This window comes from Coptis chinensis, chromosome 1, assembly GCF_015680905.1.
Source record: "Coptis chinensis isolate HL-2020 chromosome 1, ASM1568090v1, whole genome shotgun sequence".
Taxonomy (NCBI): Eukaryota; Viridiplantae; Streptophyta; class Magnoliopsida; order Ranunculales; family Ranunculaceae; genus Coptis; species Coptis chinensis.
In genome coordinates, this window is record NC_141456.1 from 9,106,353 (window position 1) to 9,127,177 (window position 20,825).

Here is a 20,825-nt window from a genome sequence, read left to right on the forward strand (position 1 = left end):
ATAACAAAAATCTAAAAAGAACAGGTGCTATCAAAATTTGGTGAACGTAAGCTGTGCACTTGCAAACATTTATAATTTTGTAATTATATAGATCGACCTTAAAGCATACGCAATGGAGTCAATGCTCGTGTATTATTATCCCAAGTGGGTTTACAATATAATATTTTGTACTAATCAGATTAATTTCATACCTGTATTTTATATTTTTATTACATTTTATATATTTTTTTATATCCAATGATGGATAACATGTGGGAAAAAAAAAGAAAACACATGTGATTCATTTTTTGACAAACAAAATATTTTTCTGTAAACACTTTTCTTTTCAAGTGGGATTAGATCTATCTATGGCTTCATTATTGCAAGTTGCACTATACGTGATTTAAAAATTAGTTTTGGATCAAGTTCTTAAATCTAGTTGCGCACAACAGCATCTTCTTGTCACAGAAAGTGTAAGTAATAAAATCATTTTATATTAGTCCCACACATATAGGAAGTGGGGGGTTATGGATATGGTTCGTGAATTCACCGAACTCTACCAAGATGGAGCAATTTCAAAAGTTCAATTCTGTTAGTTAATCCAGAATTAGCAAATTGGTGGGGCCGGCCGGTGGCGGCATGGCGGATTGATTTGATACTGTTGATAGAGACACACCAACCAATATCTCAGATTTCACAGACTCAAAAGTTCCACATCTAAAAATAGTCCAGTTGCTTGTCCATGACTCCATGCCCCCGATATAAGCGCCATTGTGCCTCGGTAGTCCAAATGAAAACAAATCTATCCACAGACATTACCAATACACGCCAAATATAAGTTGTTCACAATCTCACAATTGAAGTTTTAAACTTGAGTATCGAGCCAAGTTGGAAGATAGCTGCCAGTGGCCGTGCTTCGACTTATCATTGCGTTAACTTTGGTTGGTTTAGGCACCAGGCTCTCTGTCCACAGTTTTTACACACACACAAAGAAAAGAACACTTCCGGCTTTACCATTTTGAGGTCTCGATCAATAGGATCTAACACCAAGCAACCTTTGAAAAAAATAAAAAAAACACTCTAAATCCAAAACTCTTTCATTTATCTTACTATATTAGAAAATTTTGGGGGTCGATGAATAGGATTTTTCATGTGCGTCACAGGGGCATAATTGTCATTTCACTTTCTATTGTGGAGGCAAAACTGTCAATTCACAAGAGGATAGAACAACCAAAAAAATTCTAGAGAGAGAGAGAAGGGAGAAGGGAAAGAAACCCAACTCTCTTTTTTTGCCTGGCCTAAAATCAAGAAGAGCCTACACAAAATTCGAGACAAAAAAAAAGATAATAGCTTTAGTTATTCCAAGTAGGAAGGAAAAAACCCTTGCTGGGATTATTAGACATATTGATGATTATTTCTTAAAAGCTTAGGCGTCAGGGAGGAATGTGATTCTACTATTGGATATCAATAGGAATGGTGACTCTCTTTATCAGAAAAATTGTGTTGATGATGCAGAGGATGAAAGGGAATTTACTTACGTACAAGGCAATCATAATGGATCGGAGAAATGGGGAGAGATTCTAACTGAATGGGCAGCATGTAAGAGCGGAGGCATGCAGTCTCCAATTGATTTGTCGCACGAAAGGGTCACTTTGGGACGCACTTAAGAAAACTAAAGAGAAGTTACAAGCCAGCGAATACAACGATAAAGAATAGATGCCACGATATAATGGTAAGAAGTTAAGAATACTATTTTTCAGTAATTAACCCTCACAACTCACATGCTATCAAGCCACGACGTATTTCCAGTAATTCCCCTGTATGCAACTTGGTGATGCTCACTTTGCTACATATTGATTTGTGACGCATGCAGTTGAGATGGGTAGGTGGGGCAGGATTAATTCAGATCAACAATACTGAATATGTGCTCAAGCAATGCCACTAGCACTCACCCTCAGAACATACCTTCAATGGGAAGAGGTATTTCTTGATGTTCTGTTTTATAAATGCACAGATTGATGATTATTTCTTGAAAGCTTTGGCGTCCGGGATTGGTATTACTAGCATTTGTTATCTGATTAGTATTACTAGCATTACTAGCATTACTAGCATTTGTTAACAAAACCAAACAAACAACAATGTAGCTACATTCACTATTTCTTTAATGTAGTTGTTGACGTTGTGAAGTTCATGACTGTGGTTCGTTTTACAGGGAAACGGTGCAAGTCTTCTAAGGTTTTTAGTGCACTTTCTTGGAGTTGGACTTCAAGAGCCCTCCATTCTAGCAAGGATGCTATAGACTTTAATGAACCAGGTGAACCTTTCAAGCTTGGTGCATATGGCATTACACTGGATAAAATTTATGCTGAGGAAGAGAAGTTGTACAAAGAAGTTAAGGTAATTGTATGTCTTTTAGTTTGTTTTTAAACATTGTAACATTATATGTAAACTCCATGCAACTTATACTCGGACAAATAATCGAGTTCATATTAATAGGTAGGATAATGACTTTCCGTAGGCTGGTAAGTGTGGTTAGGATGTTAGCAAGTGATGACTAAGGGCAAGTTAGTTACGAGAAGAGGGTTCATGTTAGATAAGGATTCGAGAAAAGATTTTTTCTCTTTTGTGAGTCCACTATTGCTTCTCTTACCCTGCAATTTATAGCCAAGTGACCGAATGTCGTGTGAAAGTAATGGCGTGCTGATGATTTGAGAGTTCCAACATTTCTTCTCGATTAAGGCCTACACAAAATTCGATCTAGATTATCCTTTCTCTCATCTTCTCATATTTTTTGTTCCAGTCCTGATTCTTAGAGAAGATCAATATGAAGCTTTCATTATCTGAGAAAAAAAAATCCAAATAAACAGAATATCCATTTTATTGGCAGTGAGACTATTATTCAAAACTTCAACAAAAAATTGGTTCAAATCTGAGAAGTTAGCATTATATGAGAAAAAAAATCCAAATAAACAGAATATCCATTTTATTGGCACTGAGACTATTATTCAAAACTTCAACAAAAAATTGGTTCAAATATGAGAAGTTATCATTATATGAGAAAAAAAATCCAAATAAACAGAATATCCATTTTATTGGTAGTGAGACTATTATTCAAAACTTCAACAAAAATTGGTTCAAATCTGAGAAGTTAAACGAAGGTTCATCCTGTCGATCATTCTCCATGTTTGTTGATTTGTTTTCTTTTCATCCATATTATGTTTGTTGTTGTGTTAGTTCCAAGTTTCTATAGTCTGAGTTATATTGGATTGGTGGTTAAATTTTACAATGAAATCATGTTTACTAAAATGGATAACGTTTTTGTGTTGGTGAGCCAGCTGACCATATGATTGAATGAATCGATTATCCATTCTATGGGTTTTCATATTAGCCTAATCATAATTTTTAATTAATTAGGTTTGTATTCTTCCAGATTATTATATAGGTAATACAATCTTTCCATATTGTATAGCCATTCGATTAAGAACTCCGTCTTTTTTGGAGATATTTGTTGTGGGTAATAGTTGAATAAGTTCTTACACAATGCCTTTCCTAGACTTTCTTTTGTGTTTTTCTGACTATCTTTTCCTTATTGCATTTACAGTTTGATATTACCTACTCAAGCCATTTGTTCTTGGGGGGTTTTTATTCCAAAAAATATGCCCAATAATTGGGTATGAATGTTCTTTTCTCTTCTTTGGATATGTATGGTTTTTGTCTGATCAAAATTATTTTAACTGTTCAAGACATTCAATAGTCGTGTCTTCTCTAGATATGTATGGTTTTTGTATGATCAAAATTATTTTACCTGTTCAAGACATTCAATAGTCATGTTTAAACTCTTAGGATTATACATTTGATCTTTTATGCATGATTGTCTATTAAATGGTTTATATGCCTTCTTTTACTTTTGCTATCTTACGATGAAATATATTGTTTGCTTTTTTGCTTTTAGGTCTTGAATTTTGTATCATGGTCCTTGAATGGTACTATCAGTAGACAGGCTTATCGCTAGAGATTAGATGGCTTCTTTAAAGTTAAACTATTGTTTTTTTTTTTTTTTTTTGAGTTACTAGCCGAACCTTTTTCTATGTTGTTCGTTAAAGGGAAAGTAAATTAAGTCTTTGGTATCTCCATTCTCTAGAACCAGTAAGCACTAAGTAGTTTTTCCACAAAATAGCAAGCAAATACATAATTTGTGTCTCATGAGTGGACGTGGATACCCCCATCTATATGAATGAAAACAAGTATAGTTTCATTGGAGGTAAGTACATGTAGAGGTAGGCAAGTAGCTAATATTCTCTGTTGCTCCACGTCTCCACCTGAGTGTGAGCGACGTTGGTAGAAGTAATTTATGAGGGGTGAATGGTTAGTTGGGGAGCTTGGAATTAAACATGACCTCCACGTTTTTTGTTTTGCTTTAAGTTTTGATTTCGTAGAATGATTGTATATAATGTTGTAGTTATTTCTCATAAAATAAAAAGTGAATGCAAATGTATTACTGTTATATAGTGGATCTCATTCTAGAATTGATATGCCATGCACCAGTTTCAGTCACTCTTGATGGTATGATGTCAAAGTACGTATTTGGATGATACTTATCAAGTACCAAAGGAAGTATTTGCATTATATTATTCATTTTTAGTTGTTGTTTTCTATCAAGCTGTCACTCAAATTTTCGTTAGTCATAACCATGTTTAACACAACATTAGTAAGGTACGTTAAGGGCAATAATTTACTTAACATTGTATGATTGACTTATACTTCTTAGTATATTAATTTCAGCTTTAATATAACACAACCATGACCTGGTCTTTTATCGGATAATACTTTTTGACACTTGACTTGACTTCTTTTCCTCAATGATAAAGTGTTTATGTAAGATTTTGTTCAACATCTACTATTTTATGTGGAGTTTCCAATTTCATCTGATTCCACGGTAAAAGATTACAAAAATATGTGAGGTGTCGGCCATATTTGGTTCACTACATATCGGTTGGAGTTGTTTGCTACATATCTGTCGACTGTTGTGCCTTGGCAGAATGCCACGCTACAACATAGTTTTTATTAGAGAGCAATTTGACCACCTTCATCAATTTTTGTTTCCTTAATTTTCTTGGTAAAGTAATAGGTTCATAAAATATATGTTGTGGTTAATAATCATTGGTTTAGTTAAATTTTGTGTTAAACTGTATATATAAATAATTGTTCCACTGAAGAAATATCTTTGTCTAAACAGCTTGAACAGTCTTGCAGAGCTAGCTGGGGAGTTGCAGAAATCATATGAGCAATTTCTTTATCATATGAAAAGCTATACATGAAAAGGGAAAGCAGGGTAATGCCTCTTCTTTTCTTTGTTACCTGCTGGTTTTTGTTCTATCTTCTCAAAATTATTATAATCTAATCTGCAGCTGATGCACTTCAGCACCAGGAACGAAGAGGTACCATGGCTAGCTGCAAGGTGTACTCACTCATATAACAAGGAAAATGAAAAAGATCAACCAAGTCGCTTGCAGAGCTGAAGTTGGGACCTCAGGAGCTAATTTAAAAGTAAAAAATAGTGATCTTAAAGGTGTTGATGCCAAAATGTTTAAGGAAGATGTATCCACTGACAAGCGGAATGGGATATCATTCTGACTCAAAGGCTCTTTTTTCTTCTAACCATTTCTCAAAACAAAAAGAGAACATTGATGTGGAACCAGATAAAGCTAAAACATTTTTTCTTGGCACGTGTTCTTCATATTGTGAAAAGTTATAATTTCTGCTATCAATGTAAAAATTGAATTTCTAAAGTTTGTCTGCCTATTTTTTCATGGTTTTAGAGGAACTGGTTTAGTTTGGATGTCAGAACCTTTTAAAGACCTATTGTTCTGCATTCTGCTGCCCTGTTCAAATTTGTATCAATATCACGTGCTTTTGCACGTGCATGATGCTAGTGCCAATAATACATCACACCTAAGTCCTAACACAGATTATGTCACAATATTTATTAGGAGAACATACGAAAATAAAGAGGAAGAAGAAACATTTAACTACAGTATATTCTTATCTGAGACCTAAATTTAGATTTAAACAAACTAATCATCCAGTAAGGGGAATTTTTTCGATAATCAAATCAAATAAGGTTGATCTGGCGAAACAAACTAGGAAAAGGAAAATCTAGCCTTGATAGAGGGAGGAAAGGGATGAACCATGGGAAACCTTAAGAATGGGTGGTATCGGAAAGTACTTTTGCATCAACTTATTACCAGGCTAACAGCTAAGGAAGAAACTATCCGACAAACCCATTCTCAAACCTCCCCATAACTCAACCCCTTTCCACCACCATCAGCTCACTCATTATGCATTTGCTCTGCTTCTTACCACCTACAATTGCCCTTTACATAGAACTCGACATACAATACGTTATAAATGTGAATTAAATTAGAATGGTAAAAATAGGCAAGGTGTATATGAAGTATTGAACCGATGAGATCTTTGACTCACTCTACAAGTTCTCGATACCTTCAAAGGTTGTCAAATATCCGACGGAGAGTTAGTAAGCAAACTAACCTGATTTGATCTAGAATCTTGCAATTATTGTGAAATAGATAATTTCCAGATGTGCTTATTGCCAGAAAAAAAAAAAAAAACAATCTTCAATATTGCCAAAATGATTTGTGTTTCCATTTTCAGTCTTACGATGTGGATTAGTCTTGTAGACTCAATAATTCATACAAAAATTTTATTTTTTCGGACTCAATAATTCATACAAAAAAGGGTTAACTAGTATTATCCCCTACTAGATGAGCCAATTAGGATTTTCCTCAACTAGATGGGAAAATTAGAGTGTCCCCCCTGAGTACACAAAAAAAAACACGGTCAACCCAAATCGATTTTTTTTTTTTTGTGTATTTAGGGGGTAGACCCTAATTTCCCCATCTATTTGGAGGAAATCCTAATTGGCTCATCTAGTAGAAGGGTAATACTAAAAAATCCTACAAAAAATAATTGGCTCCTGCATAACGCGAAGAGTTTTTTTACGGTTCTTTCCATATAACTCTACTTTTCAATGAAATTTGGTAACATCTACCTTTAAAATATGGGTTAATTAGACTAAACTCCCCATTTTATATACATGTTTAGACTAAACTCCCTATTTTATGATTTCTTAGACATAAACCGTCATTCTGTTTTCTCCCTATCACACCAACGTTAATATTTTACTTAATACCCTAACTGCCCTTGTTGTGTTTAGTGTAAGCTACGACACAAAAGTTGTTTTTAGAAGAAAAAAAAAAAAAACTTCAATTGCACAAACTCCAATTTGGTGGTATACTAATCAGCGACGTAGTGTCTCTAGGAGTTGTAGTTTAGAACCTTATTTTTGTAAAGGAGTAGTAGATATTAAAATTGCAAGGAAAAAATCGTATTTGAGCTATGGATTGCTTGTTGATTGTAAAAGTCCACCAGACTTCATCCAATTCTATTTTGCAGTTGTCTTCTTTAGACCCATCCCTCCAAGATTGATATAATCCAATGCTCTTTTCCACTTTTTTAGTGATTGGAGATTGTAAAGATTGCTTTTGCAAAGGAAATTGCATTGTTCTCTTGCAACATTATTACCAATGTCTATTGGCTCATATTTAGGTGCAAAAGCAACATCCACGTTTGTTTTTTTGGTTTACTAATGAAGTGATGATGTGTCCTAACATAAGTTTGGTATAATCTTTAGAGCTTGTGCGTCGACTTTCTAATCTAATTTATTTTACATCATATTGTGGTTATATTGTTGGTGTAGAGCGTTTGTGGAAAACTGTCATAATTACCTCCCATGTCCATTTTAAACCTCATTGCAAGAATCTTAGTCAGTTTGGTTTCAATAAGGAGTTAAAATATTGTGAAGGTCTTCAACTTACTTCTAGAAGCTGCAAAGAGTATGTTTCATTTCTTCCATTGATTTTTTTTTAAAACCTTACCATAGTAGGCCTATAGAAGAATCCAGCTTATGCACATTGTATCTTGCTTTTGCAAAGAGTATGTTTCATTTTTCAATATTTGCAGACTTTGAAGACTTTGAATTGAGTGTTAAATTTTGGAGGGTTGACGAGTTTGTACACTAAACACAACAAAGGCAGTTAGGGTATATAAAATGGGGGGTTTAGTCTAATTAACCCTTAAAATATATATACTAGTACATGCGCATGTATCGTTAGGATATTTTCCATCCTTCCCTAACCAAAACTAACTTCATCTCATCAATTTCGACGGACAGATTATTTTCAGTCTTTGTTTAGGAAAAGGATTTATCAGAGAACTTCTTTGTATTACCTTCTGGCACAAGGAATTGAGACAGAAACTAGTTAACAACTTCACTGTCACAACAAAAACATCAAACCATGGGAACTCTCATCCAGTTCAAACTGCTAGATCGATTCCTCTCATCTAGATAGAAGAGATCTTGAATATTGAAGTACAACTGTAGAAGATAACTAGAATTCCACCGAGTTACTTCTCATGCTAAACACAGCCTAAAACTTCTATTCAACCAGAAGACCTGCATTTTCACATAGTTCTGCATTATTGCATTGAGAAACATTCGACTCGCAGCAGTGTGGAAATTGGAGAGGTCTTAGGTGGCAAAAAAATATTTTTCACAAATGCAAAGAGAAAAAAAATTTGACACCTCCAAGAGTTGCTTCTCTGAAATTATACTTCTTGAAAATAATACAGATAGTATATACACTCAGACCAGCATCGCAACAAATTTAAACTCAAACCAGCTTATGGAAATTGGAGAGGCAACTACAATTTACAACCAACCATTGGAAACTGGAGAGGACACAGAGTATTAGGTGCACAATAACTCCACACTAGAGGATCACCTAGCAACACAAGCAAAGAGACAAAAAGAAGAAAGACAAGCCCGAAGAACTGCCTATGTGAAAGCTACCTTGATAAACAGAAAACTCCATTCTAAGTTTCTAACCAGTGCCCCATGAGCCTCTTCCAAACATATGAAAGATCCGGCATCATAAAACTACTTTGGTGAACAAGCAATTGACTGAACTGCTTCTCTTTGTAATTGATATCATTTCATAGAGACCAATCTACGAATAAAAGACTGCAGCAGTTAAGATGCTGCTTGTGATTCAAACAAACCATTCATGGTTATCTAAAAAGTTATCTCGAAAGTTTTGAACAGGGGCTAATTTAATAAAAACTCCCCTCCCTCATTCCCACCTACTTTAACAGCCATCTATTACCATTCACTCGATTTAAGTATTAAAAGGCAACACGAGAGCTCAAAAGAACACATCAAATGCTCCATTAAGAACAATCTTACAAAATATAAATTAAACGCTTCTACTTATAAGACTGGAGATATCACAAAACCATTAGATCTATAAAGTAGTTAAAGTAGATTTTAATTGGATGATTTCCATAAAACAAGATTTGCTTCACAAAAAACATGTCATAATACCTCGCATAACACGAGGAAAGATGAAGAATAACAGATGAAACATCATTTATGGTTTAACTTGAAAGGAAAGAAAAAAACATGGAGCTGAGATAAACCACGGCTGATCTCCAACACTTCAAACAGCTATAAATTCACCAAAATTGCGCATCAACAATATAGATGTTGCAAAGAAACCGAAAGTCTTGAGCAGTTTCTGTAAAACAAAAAACAGTCATTGGAAAGATAGAGACTAGTAAAAATTTATTATAGGAGTAAAAAATAATAGGTTACCGAGTTAAGAGCCCATTGTTCTTCGTCATAGTACTGATAGTTGATGAAGTTCTTCACCTTTTCAATTGGAGTGGGTTTAGCCATTGTTAGGGTTTAGGGTTTTGAGGATTGGGAATGTGATTTGTGTGGAAAAATATAATAAAAGGAAGAATAAGTTGGACTTTACACGAGTGAAACTTGCTCTATAATATAGCCCGACCCGAATATCGTCCTATGCCGAGGGGTGATAAAAGGGCCGGGCCGGAGTAGCCCGTTTCTCAAACTATAAAAGTCTTGAAGGCCGGGTTAGTCCGCCCCTATTTTGTATTGAGGGCTGGATTGAGTAGGGTCAATCATGAAAACTCAAGCCCTTAATCCGCCTCTCGACCCTCATTTTTATTTTGTATACTAGTTTACTTTTATTTTTGTGAATTTTTATTTATTTTTATCATATTTTGATTATGAATATCAATTTTAACTAAGTATACAAAACTAATTCTTATGTCTTTAGAAAAAAATAAAAAAAAATAGATAGAGATGGTGGAAGATATGATATTCTTAAAATATCTACATTTTTCATACTTAACTATGTTGTTAGGTTGGATTTGCTTTTATATATGACTTATATACCTATCATTAAATCAATTACAAAAGTGCATATATTATGTTATGTTCTAATTTATCCCTTATTGAAAACTAATTTAATGATTTTTTTTATACAATTTAGATAATTATAGTATAATACATAAATATAATGTAAAATAACAATAAAACGTGGTTTTCTTTTAAGATTTATATAAATATATAATATAATACATAAATTATCACTCCTATTTAGAGTTTACACAAAATAATCATAGTTTATTTTTTTTAAAATATATTTGACCTCTTTTACTCAAATTACAAAATACCCTATATGATATGTGGTAAACTACCATTATTAAACATCATTTGTAGTTAAAATATTTAGTTTAAATAGGAATAATTGTGGTACCGGGTACCCTACATATATAATGTAAAAAATAAAATATATTTTATAAATATTGAGGGTTTGAAAGGGACAAATGAGAGCCGGGGCTCATGCTCCAAAACCTAGACCCTAGCCCACTCCTAACAAACATGAGGCCGGGTTCAACTATGTGATAGCCAATTTTAGAGGGTTTTGACACGCATTTTTCAGGGCGGGGGCATGAGGGCCAAATTATCCGACGCATGAAGGATCCAAGTCTACGAACAGCATAAGAATACGTGACCACACATTTTAGCATGACTTATCCACGAGAGCATGACCCCTTTGTTTCGTTGTATCAAATATCTCACTCAGAAGTCACAAGCAGCAGCAGCAGCAGCAAGTAAAGAGAAAGATATGGAAGCAATGGGAGTCCGTTTTTCAATTCTTATCCCACCAGTATCAGATCAAGGCCACATCAACCTCTTCTTGTCAAGTCCATGGCTGCTCAAAAACCTGCAGTTTCAACAGTCACTACTAGACCTGTTGTCTCTAAAAAGGTCAGCTCATCTTATGCGTTGTGTTTTTGCCATAGATTAAGTGTTCTTCATGTGAGTAATTAGTTTAAGCCCATATGTGACATTGCTGTATTGTGTTCGACTCGGAATAATGTGAAGAAATGTGGACTTTTTTATTTTTTTATGCTTTAGCAACACAATAACAGAAGATAGCCCAAATTCTCAAAAACCATGTTTAGTACCAGTGTTCTACTGGTATATATTAGACAATTGAGCTTCTAGTAGGCTGGAGGCATACCATCACTACTTGAATTAGACCAATATTGATGAGCTCCAACCAATATGTAGGAATCTGCAGGTACACCCATAAAGCTCTTAACTAGAGTAGAGCAACTGAAACTTCTAACCAAGGCTGAGAAAGCTGGCCTACTATCCACAGCTGAGAAAGCTGGATTGTCACTCTCATCTATAGAGAAACTGGGTCTGCTTTCCAAAGCGGAGGAATTAGGAGTCCTCTCAGCAGCAACTGATCCTGAAACTCCCTCAACTCTCCTCAGCTTAAGCCTAGGTCTGTTGGTGCTTGGTCCTCTATGTGCCTACATTGTGCCCGAAGATTATCCATGGGAAGTGGTCTTGCAAGTTGCGGTGGCTCTGACTAGTATCGTTGGTGGTTCAGCAGCTTTGGCCGCATCAAATTTTGTATCAAATTTACAGAGATCTGCTTAAATCTTTTCGTGTCTGTCGTCTGTACTCAAATATTGAGGTTGAATATTGAAATGATGATATTCTTAGCTAATCTACATTCCCAACCGACCAGGGGCGGATCCAGGATTGCCACTCAAGTATTTTTGAGGTGAATTATATACTATTATATATTATAACTATTATAACTAGTATTTTTTTTTTCTTTTGACGGAAAAATTAGGTGTGCTGCAGCAACATAGAGGACCAGTAACGTCTCACGACAATTCTTGGTAACTAATTAGTTCCTACTACTTTTTCAAAAGTACTGAGAACAGCAGTGACCAGTAATTGCCTCTTTTGGGGAGATTACTCCTGGTTTAATATAAGCCGATAATTCAATTATGGCTAAATCTTCTGTGCGCAAGGCGTATGGTGCGCTGTGTAATCACAGCCACTTTATTTAGGACAGCAGAAGTACTTCTATGGTCGCATGAGGCTTGCGCATCTGTTTCTTCAATTATATTACACATTTATTTTTATTTTTTCTATGTTTCTATTGTCTGCCGGCCTTGGTACTCTCAAGGCAGTCAACAGCTTATCAACAGCACAATTATTAGAGGGTGGGGTCAATTACTTGAGCTGTATTATCATAAACAAAAACCTCGGGCAATAATAAATTCAAGAACCGATGTCACATTACTAGATCTTGGAAAGAAGTACCGCTTGCTAATAGGTATCCATCAATTAACAAACTATCAACAATGACTCCACATAAATGCTACCCAAAAAAATCAAAAATTACAGAAAACTAACCTACACTGAACTCAGCATATGATTTTACCACCAAAGCCAAAGAATAAGTTCCCATGCATAGTTGACGTTCTATAACCTCACTCAAGGGTCAAGCCCTGACCTTGGGAACCCTGCTACTTGCTCTATTAAAGAAAAAAAGAAAGATATACGGAAATAGGTCCTAAGAGTCAGACAAGACTGTCACGCAGAAACAGCAGTCTGGGTCATCCCACCCTGACGGCCAACCTTTCCATTTCCAACATTGTGCTCAACCCGTTGATAGCCATCACCACCACGTCCTGATTGGCTTCGCCGACCAGAGAAGTCACCCCGGTTTCCATATTCATTTCTTCCATAACCCCGACCGCCAACAAAATTCCCTCGGCCCCTAAAGTTGTCATTGCGGAAACCAGGCCTTGCAGGAGGATAGCGAGGTTTCCCAGTAGCACCAACTGCAATCAACAAAATATCCCCATAAAGCAAGTGAGTATAAAGTTTCTTAAATAAAAGAACAAGAAGACGAAACGCAATGCAACAAAATTACAATTAGTTTATGTTATTGTATATGAACTCCACTTACCTCTAGTTGAGGTTCTTTTTTCCTCTATGTAAACTTGACGATCCCCAAAAGTGATAGGTGAGGCCTTCATAATCACATGATCAATTAATCAGATGAGTGAGCAAGTAAGAATAGCACGTATGAGCAAGAACAAAACCATACATATCAAGTTTATGTCATTTAGTTGGCTTTTTAATAAAAGTCGTAAGTTCTTATGAACAAGACCAAAACAAAGAATTCAGCTTCCTTAAATACGAGTATAAAAATACTATGGGACCTGAATCAAAAGAAACCAAAAAGGCTGAGGGCCACTAATCCTCATTCCACTAGTTTTATTGCAAAAAGGTTCACATCATCCGACTGAATCTCCATATAGATATCTAGTAATAAACACATGCTATATCTAGTAATAAAGCAATTTATCTGGTAATATATCTAATTGTTCTACATGTGAGTATAATAATGGTGGCTCAAGAGAAAGGGGTTTGTCATATTTAACCCATATAGGACATGCATAATTTATTTACTGTTGGATTGCAAGGCAAGAGAATGCAGCAGATGAGTATGACTAAATTTTCCTTAACAAATGAGAAAAATTCAGATTTACTATACCATACCAACTACAGAGTACAAGGGTATCTCAGTGTCATAAATAATATTGCATTACAAGGACAAGGATAGGATTGATGCACAAGAACAGAAGCAGCCAATGTGCAAACACCATTTTCTACACAAGCATGCGTGTTGTCCTCAATGGAAAACATATATAGCAAAACTTTGCAACTCATTCAAAAGCTCTATCACTTCAAACCAACCAACTTGTAGCTCCTTATACAAATAAGCTTCCGAATGTTTACACATAGAAAGACTTCTAAAATTGACTGGATAAGATACTCATTTCAGTTTTCTCTAAACGCAGAACGTAAGATCAGTAGTTTTAGATTTAACTTCCCAGTAAAATGTAAAACTGTAATCTTTTACTCTATTCTCCAATCAGATTTTTTCTTTCTTTATCAGTAAAAGAGCAAAACCTTTTATTCTACATTCTACTAAAACTTGATAATTACAAGCGTAGAAAGTTACCTTTAGTGCACTTTTTACGGACTCCAATGACTCAAACTCAACAAATCCAAAACAGAATCCCCCTCCTTGCTGAGTAACAACCAACAGAAAACCAAAAACCACGTTAATAAAAAAATTGCAACATGTTTGACAAATGTTAATTAAGGAATGAGGAGAATATATAATAAACCTTGTTAGTACTTCTGACTTGTATACCATTTGGTCTGATTTTCCCAAAAGTTTTGAACTCTTCCTCGACTTCTGAGACTGAAGCATTTAAAGGCAAACTCTTTACATAGATAGAGTAGCCCTCAACTGTAAGAAATGAACACATGTTAGAGGATTACACTACGAATCATTGACAACTGACAAGAAATGCAACAGCAAGCATGCATATAAATAACAATGTCAGTAAATACATGCAAAACAAAATAATGGGTAACCAGCAACAATAAAATTACTTTAATTAAAAAGGAAAATACCTTCTTCAGGGAGGTTGCTACTATTTGGGCCATTATTGCTGCTAGGAGCCGGTGCTACTGATGCTGGGGCAGGTGAAGCAGTACCTTGCTCAGCAATACCTCCCACAACCTTTGCCGCCACCTTTCCAGCACCTGCTGCTACCTTTCTAATATTCGTAGGTACATGGACAGGAGTAGTTTCCTTCATAACTTTAACCTGCATCAATCATTTAAATAAAATAACTTACATTCAAGTGATTAAAAAGAGGAACTTATCAGCAAAAGTAACAGAAATTAATAAGCTCACGATTGAAGCATAAGACTTCTTTGGAGTATCTTCCGGAACTGTTGAAGCCGGCTCGGTGACTGGAAGAACTTCATCTTGACCTGAATGAACAGGGGCCTCCACAACCTCAACTTCCACAGTGGATACTTCACCATTGTCTGATGGCTCATGAACCACCTCTCCATTTCCGTATGACACCTCCACCTCTGGAGTTGTATTCTCGGGCATGGGATGCTCAGGAATATGAGAGGGCTCTGCAACAAAAAGAGCCAAGAATAAACACAAATCGTACCAGGGAACCTGCGGAATAGAACGAAATGAAAAGAAAATGAAGGCAACCTGGATCTGGGGTAACAGGAGTTGATGTGACGCTTTCAGTGACGCCATTAACTGCAACGGCAACTGCATCGGACTCCACCGTTTCATACTCATCCACATACCTAAAAATATCATTAAGGACAAAGTAACCTTTGTCTTGTGGAGCCAGGAAAAATGATTGTGTAAACTTCCTTTTCACATTATCCTTCACAATAAGCCATCCAGTTACTTGAACAACTACTCCACCCTTGTAAGAGTCCTGAGCATCAATTGTTTTGATCTCTGCCTTACATTCCTTGTAGTCCATGGAGAGAATGACCACATTAATATCCTGCTCCAAGTTAAATAAAACGCTATTACTTTCAGATTTTTCTAAACTGTAAGAATTCAGTGACATTTAAAAATCATGATTTTCGTCCTGAAACCTTCGTCACATGGGTTTATGATAAACAGATAAAAAAGAGGTAGGGCACTCAGCTATCTATATCATATTCTACCACCACCAACATCAATACAATAATACCACTTATCTAGACTATTTTGAGTTATAGAACATTAAAAGAAAGAAAGCCAACATCTACTTTGTGTAATTCGGTAAATAGATATTTTGGTTTATTTAATTATGTAATTTGAAAAACATTATGGACCTTTGCCCTTCATGCTAAAGCTACTTTCTTTGCAAATCACATAGGACCTATGTAAAACATGCTGATAAGAATTGAAGATATTTTTTATCGGGATGATGGGTACTAAAATCAAAATACTGTGACAGATTTAGATTCAAACAACTTACATCCATCGTTTTGACAGAAGCCATCTTTCCATCGGGCCCCGGCCTGCTTAGTACACTTGAATCCTGATAGAATCTGTAAACCAGGTCTGGGGACGTATGAAGGATATGGTAATATTGCTCCACAAAGGCATTTCCAACCATTTGGGCAGGATGAGGGCCGGTAGGATTGGATGCTTGCGTTGCCATCTCTGCAGCGTATTGAAGTATGTGTTAGTCATAAGTACAAGAAAAAAAATCAGCTCACTAAAAAAAAATAATAATAAAAAATACAGTCAAAATTATATATAATGTTCATACATGTCCACAAGATCATCACATGTTTTAGTCTATAATTTGTGATTTGTATCTAGAATCCAAAGAAAAGGATTCCATTCAAAATAACTATGTAATAAAGACTAACGTTTACAAAAACTGAAGTTTATATGAAACTGTAATATGGACCACCAAAACAATATACATCTATAGATTTCCTATGTCAATTAATGATAATAACTACCTTATCTATTTCCACTATCAATTAACCAAAACATTAGCATCATCAACAAACCCCAAAAACCAGGAAAACAAAAAACCTAGTACCACACACCCTAAAGAACTATTTTTCAACAATATAAAATTATAAGATTCAACGAAGAAACTTAAAACCCTCAAACTATAAACAAAAAACACTGATTCATTAACATCATGTGTTGCAAAGAGGATTATAGAACTGCAAATCACATATCTCTCTCTAAAGCTTTAAAAAAACATCATGTCCACAAAATCTAAACATACCCAATGAATCAAAACATGTGATAAAGCTAATAAGATCAAAACTTTAGTCAAAAAAGTAACTGATCATGAACAAACAAACACATTCCAATTATAGCAAATCACCTAAACTCAAACAATTTCACAAACATGGGGTTTCTTATAATCAAAGTACAAACAAAATAACAAAAGCCCAACCCTTTTTTTTTTTTTTTTTAAGAAAAACATAAATTTATAGATCAAAGAGAATGTATACCTCTTCTTCTGAAAAGATTGAAACTTTAAAGTGAAAAGAGAAGTTGAGAGAGACGGCAAGGCTAGAAAGTGAAGATTAAGAAGTTGAAGAAGAAGGAAAGAGCTACAATTACTGAGAACAAAAATAATTCCCAGATCTTAAAGCAGCAGCACACTTTTTTTTTTTCTCTATCTTTTGTGTTTGAGGGTTTTAAGGGTTTTCTCACTTAATACTCTTCGCTATCTTAAAGTACAGCGTTTGAGGGAATACAAATTTGATTTGGATTCGTTGATGTTGCTGGTTTGTGGGAATTGATATTAGATGGAGGGTGGAGATTGAGTCGGTGTAAGTTAAGGATACTTTGTTTTGGTTTTGGAGTACGATTTGGACTCCTTGGAATATGGGACGTTTAAATTGGTGGGACACGAAATTAGACGGTTGTGATTGAAGTAGAAGTGGCCTTTTATGGTAGGGTAAAGAGATATTGAAAAGGTTTAATTAGGTACTTAAGGAAAGTACAACTCATAAGATATGGTTGGTGTATTAATTTTGTTAAGACTAAAATAGGGATGGTTATCTTTTTGTGGTACACAGCGATTTGGAAAATTGATTGCATTTGCAACTCTCTAAAAAATTTGCATCGTATGATCTCAATATCTCATATTTAGCTTTGGGAATTTGAACAGGTGCATTGAAGAGAAAATTGAAAGATGATAATTTATTTAAATTTAAGAAAACAAAATAAATATTTAATGATTTTAGGGTTAAAAAGGAAAATTTGAGATCTGGGCAGTATTATGTTGTTATACTCATAGTTCGGAATTTTTGGAATTTGGACAAATTCAAAAACCGAAATTCATTAAATTTCGACTTTTATTACATTCAGAATTTTAAATGATTTCAGAATTTCAGATATTTCGACTCTATATTTAGAATTCCGTTTTTTTGAAAAACTGAAATTCCAAACAGAATTTCAGAGTTTCGTTCGGAATTTTTTTTTTTTTTTTTTTAAAAAAAAAAAAAAAAAAAAAAAGAATTTCAGAGTTTCGTTCGGAATCACGAACTATGGTTATAATAGGAAGCAGTATAACACCATAAAGGATTTCAATTACAGATTACATATTGAGAATTTTAGAAAAAAACATCTAAACCTCTTCCTAATAAACATTATAGTTACTAATGAGCATATGCTTGAGCATTACCAAATTGGTTTATTTCCTATGAAAAAACACATTGTTTAAATTTTCAAGAGAATATTGACTAATAAGCTAATTTATAACAAAATTAAGATCCGCATAAAAAATGACTCCTTTTGAAATGTTGGCTTTGAGTACTATAAATTCAGACTGTCTCTTTAGTCCATCTGGAATTGTGTGTGAGAGTTTGCAAAAGTAAGAGATTTTTGTTTGTGAAGAGTAAAAAGTGATGGAAGGAAAGGGTTTGGGAGCACTTGTTGTCATGTTTATGGTGGTGCTAGGTATGGTTGTGGAACAGACTTATGCGGCCTCTACAAACTTTCCGAGGTTCCCGAAATGCTATCTCAAGTGTTTCATATTGTGCAACATTCCATTTCCTACTATAGCAAAATGTGCTTTTTTGTGTTTGGCGAAGTGCATTATAAGAGGCACATCACCTACTACTTTAGACACGCATCATCACTACTGCAACTTGGGTTGTGCATCTTCCAAGTGCTCAGCTATCAGCACTCTACATACCCCTCGTAAGAAATTATGAATTCTCTCTGGTGTATTTTTTTTTTAATAATCATTTTATAAAACTCAAAACACATGCTAATGAAATTTGGTTACATATATGGTGAAATGCAGGTGAAGAGGAGGTTGGAAATTGTGTTAACTCGTGCTCTGATATCTGCCATCGACCATCAACACTAATCGGTGCCTAATCGAACTGGGTGTTCACTTGAAGATTACTTTGTATTCATCCCCATGTTTACAACCACCATAATTTTATAAATGTATTGGAAATAAAATGTGCGAGAGCATATTTAATCATGTACCGCACAATTGTTCTTATTAATTATTATAATTATAGCTTATTTTCTAAAAAAGTAATTCTATATTATATGTTTGCCTTAATGGTGTCATTCAAAACTACTTCACGAAATATCGACTCCGCTAGCTCTTGAAGTCGTTATAATAAATACAGTTCAACATTAAACGGTAGAGTATGCTAGATAAATAAGACAGAGAAAAGAAAAAGAAGTCCGGTTTTGCTGTCTTAAAATATTGTATCCTAGCTGTCCAGGTTCAATGTGTACTGTCGGTTTGTCTGTGTGTAAATCTCGAGGCATTATATAAGCAGTTGTGATCTATTTTAGATAGCATAACTCAGTTCGAGAAGAAGTCATTCAGTTTCACATAAAATAGCAAAGTCACTCAGAATCAGTCGGGTTGGACCAGGCCCAAAGCCCAAAGCCCAACACTCGCTAAATAAACCGAAATTCCAATACCTCGATCAGAAGAAAATATTTATCCGAATCCTGAAATCAGGCATGGCAGCAGGAGCAGCAGTTTCATCAACAATTAACAAAGCAAAAACATTCCTCACTCAATCATTCAAACGATACTTCAAAAAACCCTGGGAAATAACGGGTCCACAATCCGACCCGGAATACAGACACTCAGTCCCAGCAGCAACAGAATACCGAATATTCTGTCCAGCAACAACAAAAGAAGCAGCAATTATACCCTGTTCGGATCCCGAGACTGTTTTTGATATCAAATACTTCGCACGAGATCAACGAAGGAACAGGCCACCCATACGTAGGTATATATTGAAGAAAGAGGATGTGGAGAAAATGATGAAAGAGAACAACTTTGATGTCGCGGATTTTCCGCCTGTTTATTTGACTAAGCAAGTTGAAGAGGATTATAATGCTCGTGGTGGTGGTTATCAGTAATTCAGATTCAGGTCTGCTTCTTTTCTATTTGTTCTTTTACTGTTCAATTATTTGTTAACTTTAATGTGAAGAATTGAGATGTACTATTTGCATGTTGTTTTTTAAAGGTTTATTTACCTTGAAAATATATTTTAACATTAGACCTAAATAAACACAGATTCATGACTAATTTAAAACATCACTGACGATATTCTCTTACTCGTTTTCAGGCTTATGCTCCAGTCACCCTTCTATAAACATTTCTTTTGTTCACTTTTTTGTTGTTTCTGGATTCAAGCACTGGTCAACTTGACTCTCCGTCTCTTCCAGCTGACATGCAGTCGAGGTAGTTATGGTGTTCCAAGTCAATGTGGTTAGTCTAGAGTCTCATGTTGTTATGTTTCTTTCTTGTATTGCGCCATTGAAGATGTTTTAGATACATTTAAAGGTGAGACTTGATTGTGATGGGAAAATAAAAGATTTCTGGGATAACCTTGGGAGAATGCATTTTCATTTGTTCATTGCTGTATTGTAATTTTATAGCTCTCCACTCTATTACTGGTAGGTGTGGGAAAACATATCTTGAGATTTGTGCTTCTATGAATAATTCTGCGTCCAAACAACAATCAACTGAGCGTATATCTGAGACTATGGTATGGCTAAACCAACTACTTTTGTATGTTAATAGTTTTTAGTTATGATCTATATGTCTGCATCTTGAGTCTGCTATTTGATTCTTTTTATGGTTTTTTTTTTTTTTTTTTTTTTCTATATAATGTTATGGAGATAACTATTACGAACGAAAACTTTTAAGGCTTAGGTGAACAAACG

General features: G+C 34.9%; 4 protein-coding genes and 1 long non-coding RNA gene across 8 annotated transcripts; 3 read left to right on the forward strand and 2 right to left on the reverse strand.

The window, feature by feature from the left end:
- Positions 1 to 753: 753 nt before the first annotated feature.
- LOC147521924 (uncharacterized) lies at positions 754 to 5,768 on the forward strand. Of its 4 annotated transcripts, none has more exons than XR_015194692.1 (6): positions 754 to 1,711; positions 1,853 to 1,959; positions 2,192 to 2,376; positions 3,581 to 3,650; positions 5,216 to 5,311; positions 5,388 to 5,768. XR_015194692.1 is itself a non-coding variant. In XM_086559367.1 (5 exons), exons 2-4 carry the CDS (start codon positions 1,902 to 1,904, stop codon positions 5,261 to 5,263), a joined length of 291 nt encoding a protein of 96 aa, XP_086415493.1. In that variant the 5' UTR covers positions 762 to 1,711; positions 1,853 to 1,901; the 3' UTR covers positions 5,264 to 5,311; positions 5,388 to 5,768. The 4 variants fall into 4 exon arrangements, 2 of the variants coding, with proteins under 2 accessions (XP_086415493.1, XP_086415486.1); XR_015194693.1 differs by having other exon boundaries at positions 5,402 to 5,768; XM_086559367.1 differs by lacking the exon at positions 3,581 to 3,650 and having other exon boundaries at positions 762 to 1,711.
- Positions 5,769 to 9,342: 3,574 nt separating this feature from the next.
- Positions 9,343 to 9,865, reverse strand: LOC147521925 (uncharacterized). Its single transcript, XR_015194707.1, has 2 exons — positions 9,710 to 9,865; positions 9,343 to 9,632 (listed from the first exon to the last, which is right to left on the reverse strand). It is a non-coding gene; the product is annotated as an uncharacterized LOC147521925 (long non-coding RNA).
- A 987-nt stretch (positions 9,866 to 10,852) lies between these two features.
- Positions 10,853 to 11,951, forward strand: LOC147521926 (wiskott-aldrich syndrome family protein, putative (DUF1118)). The gene is made up of 2 exons (XM_086589445.1): positions 10,853 to 11,197; positions 11,504 to 11,951. The coding sequence occupies exons 1-2, from the start codon at positions 11,138 to 11,140 to the stop codon at positions 11,879 to 11,881; spliced, it is 438 nt and encodes a 145-aa protein (XP_086445571.1). The 5' UTR covers positions 10,853 to 11,137; the 3' UTR covers positions 11,882 to 11,951.
- Positions 11,952 to 12,512: 561 nt separating this feature from the next.
- Positions 12,513 to 17,351, reverse strand: LOC147521927 (nuclear transport factor 2-like). Its single transcript, XM_086589453.1, has 9 exons — positions 17,117 to 17,351; positions 16,111 to 16,298; positions 15,339 to 15,648; positions 15,021 to 15,253; positions 14,735 to 14,930; positions 14,443 to 14,567; positions 14,274 to 14,342; positions 13,212 to 13,275; positions 12,513 to 13,083 (listed from the first exon to the last, which is right to left on the reverse strand). The coding sequence occupies exons 2-9, from the start codon at positions 16,294 to 16,296 to the stop codon at positions 12,833 to 12,835; spliced, it is 1,434 nt and encodes a 477-aa protein (XP_086445579.1). The 5' UTR covers positions 16,297 to 16,298; positions 17,117 to 17,351; the 3' UTR covers positions 12,513 to 12,832.
- Positions 17,352 to 19,476: 2,125 nt separating this feature from the next.
- LOC147521928 (furry) lies at positions 19,477 to 20,620 on the forward strand. The gene is made up of 2 exons (XM_086589504.1): positions 19,477 to 20,026; positions 20,225 to 20,620. Exon 1 carries the CDS (start codon positions 19,608 to 19,610, stop codon positions 20,013 to 20,015), a length of 408 nt encoding a protein of 135 aa, XP_086445630.1. The 5' UTR covers positions 19,477 to 19,607; the 3' UTR covers positions 20,016 to 20,026; positions 20,225 to 20,620.
- The last annotated feature ends 205 nt before the right edge of the window (positions 20,621 to 20,825 follow it).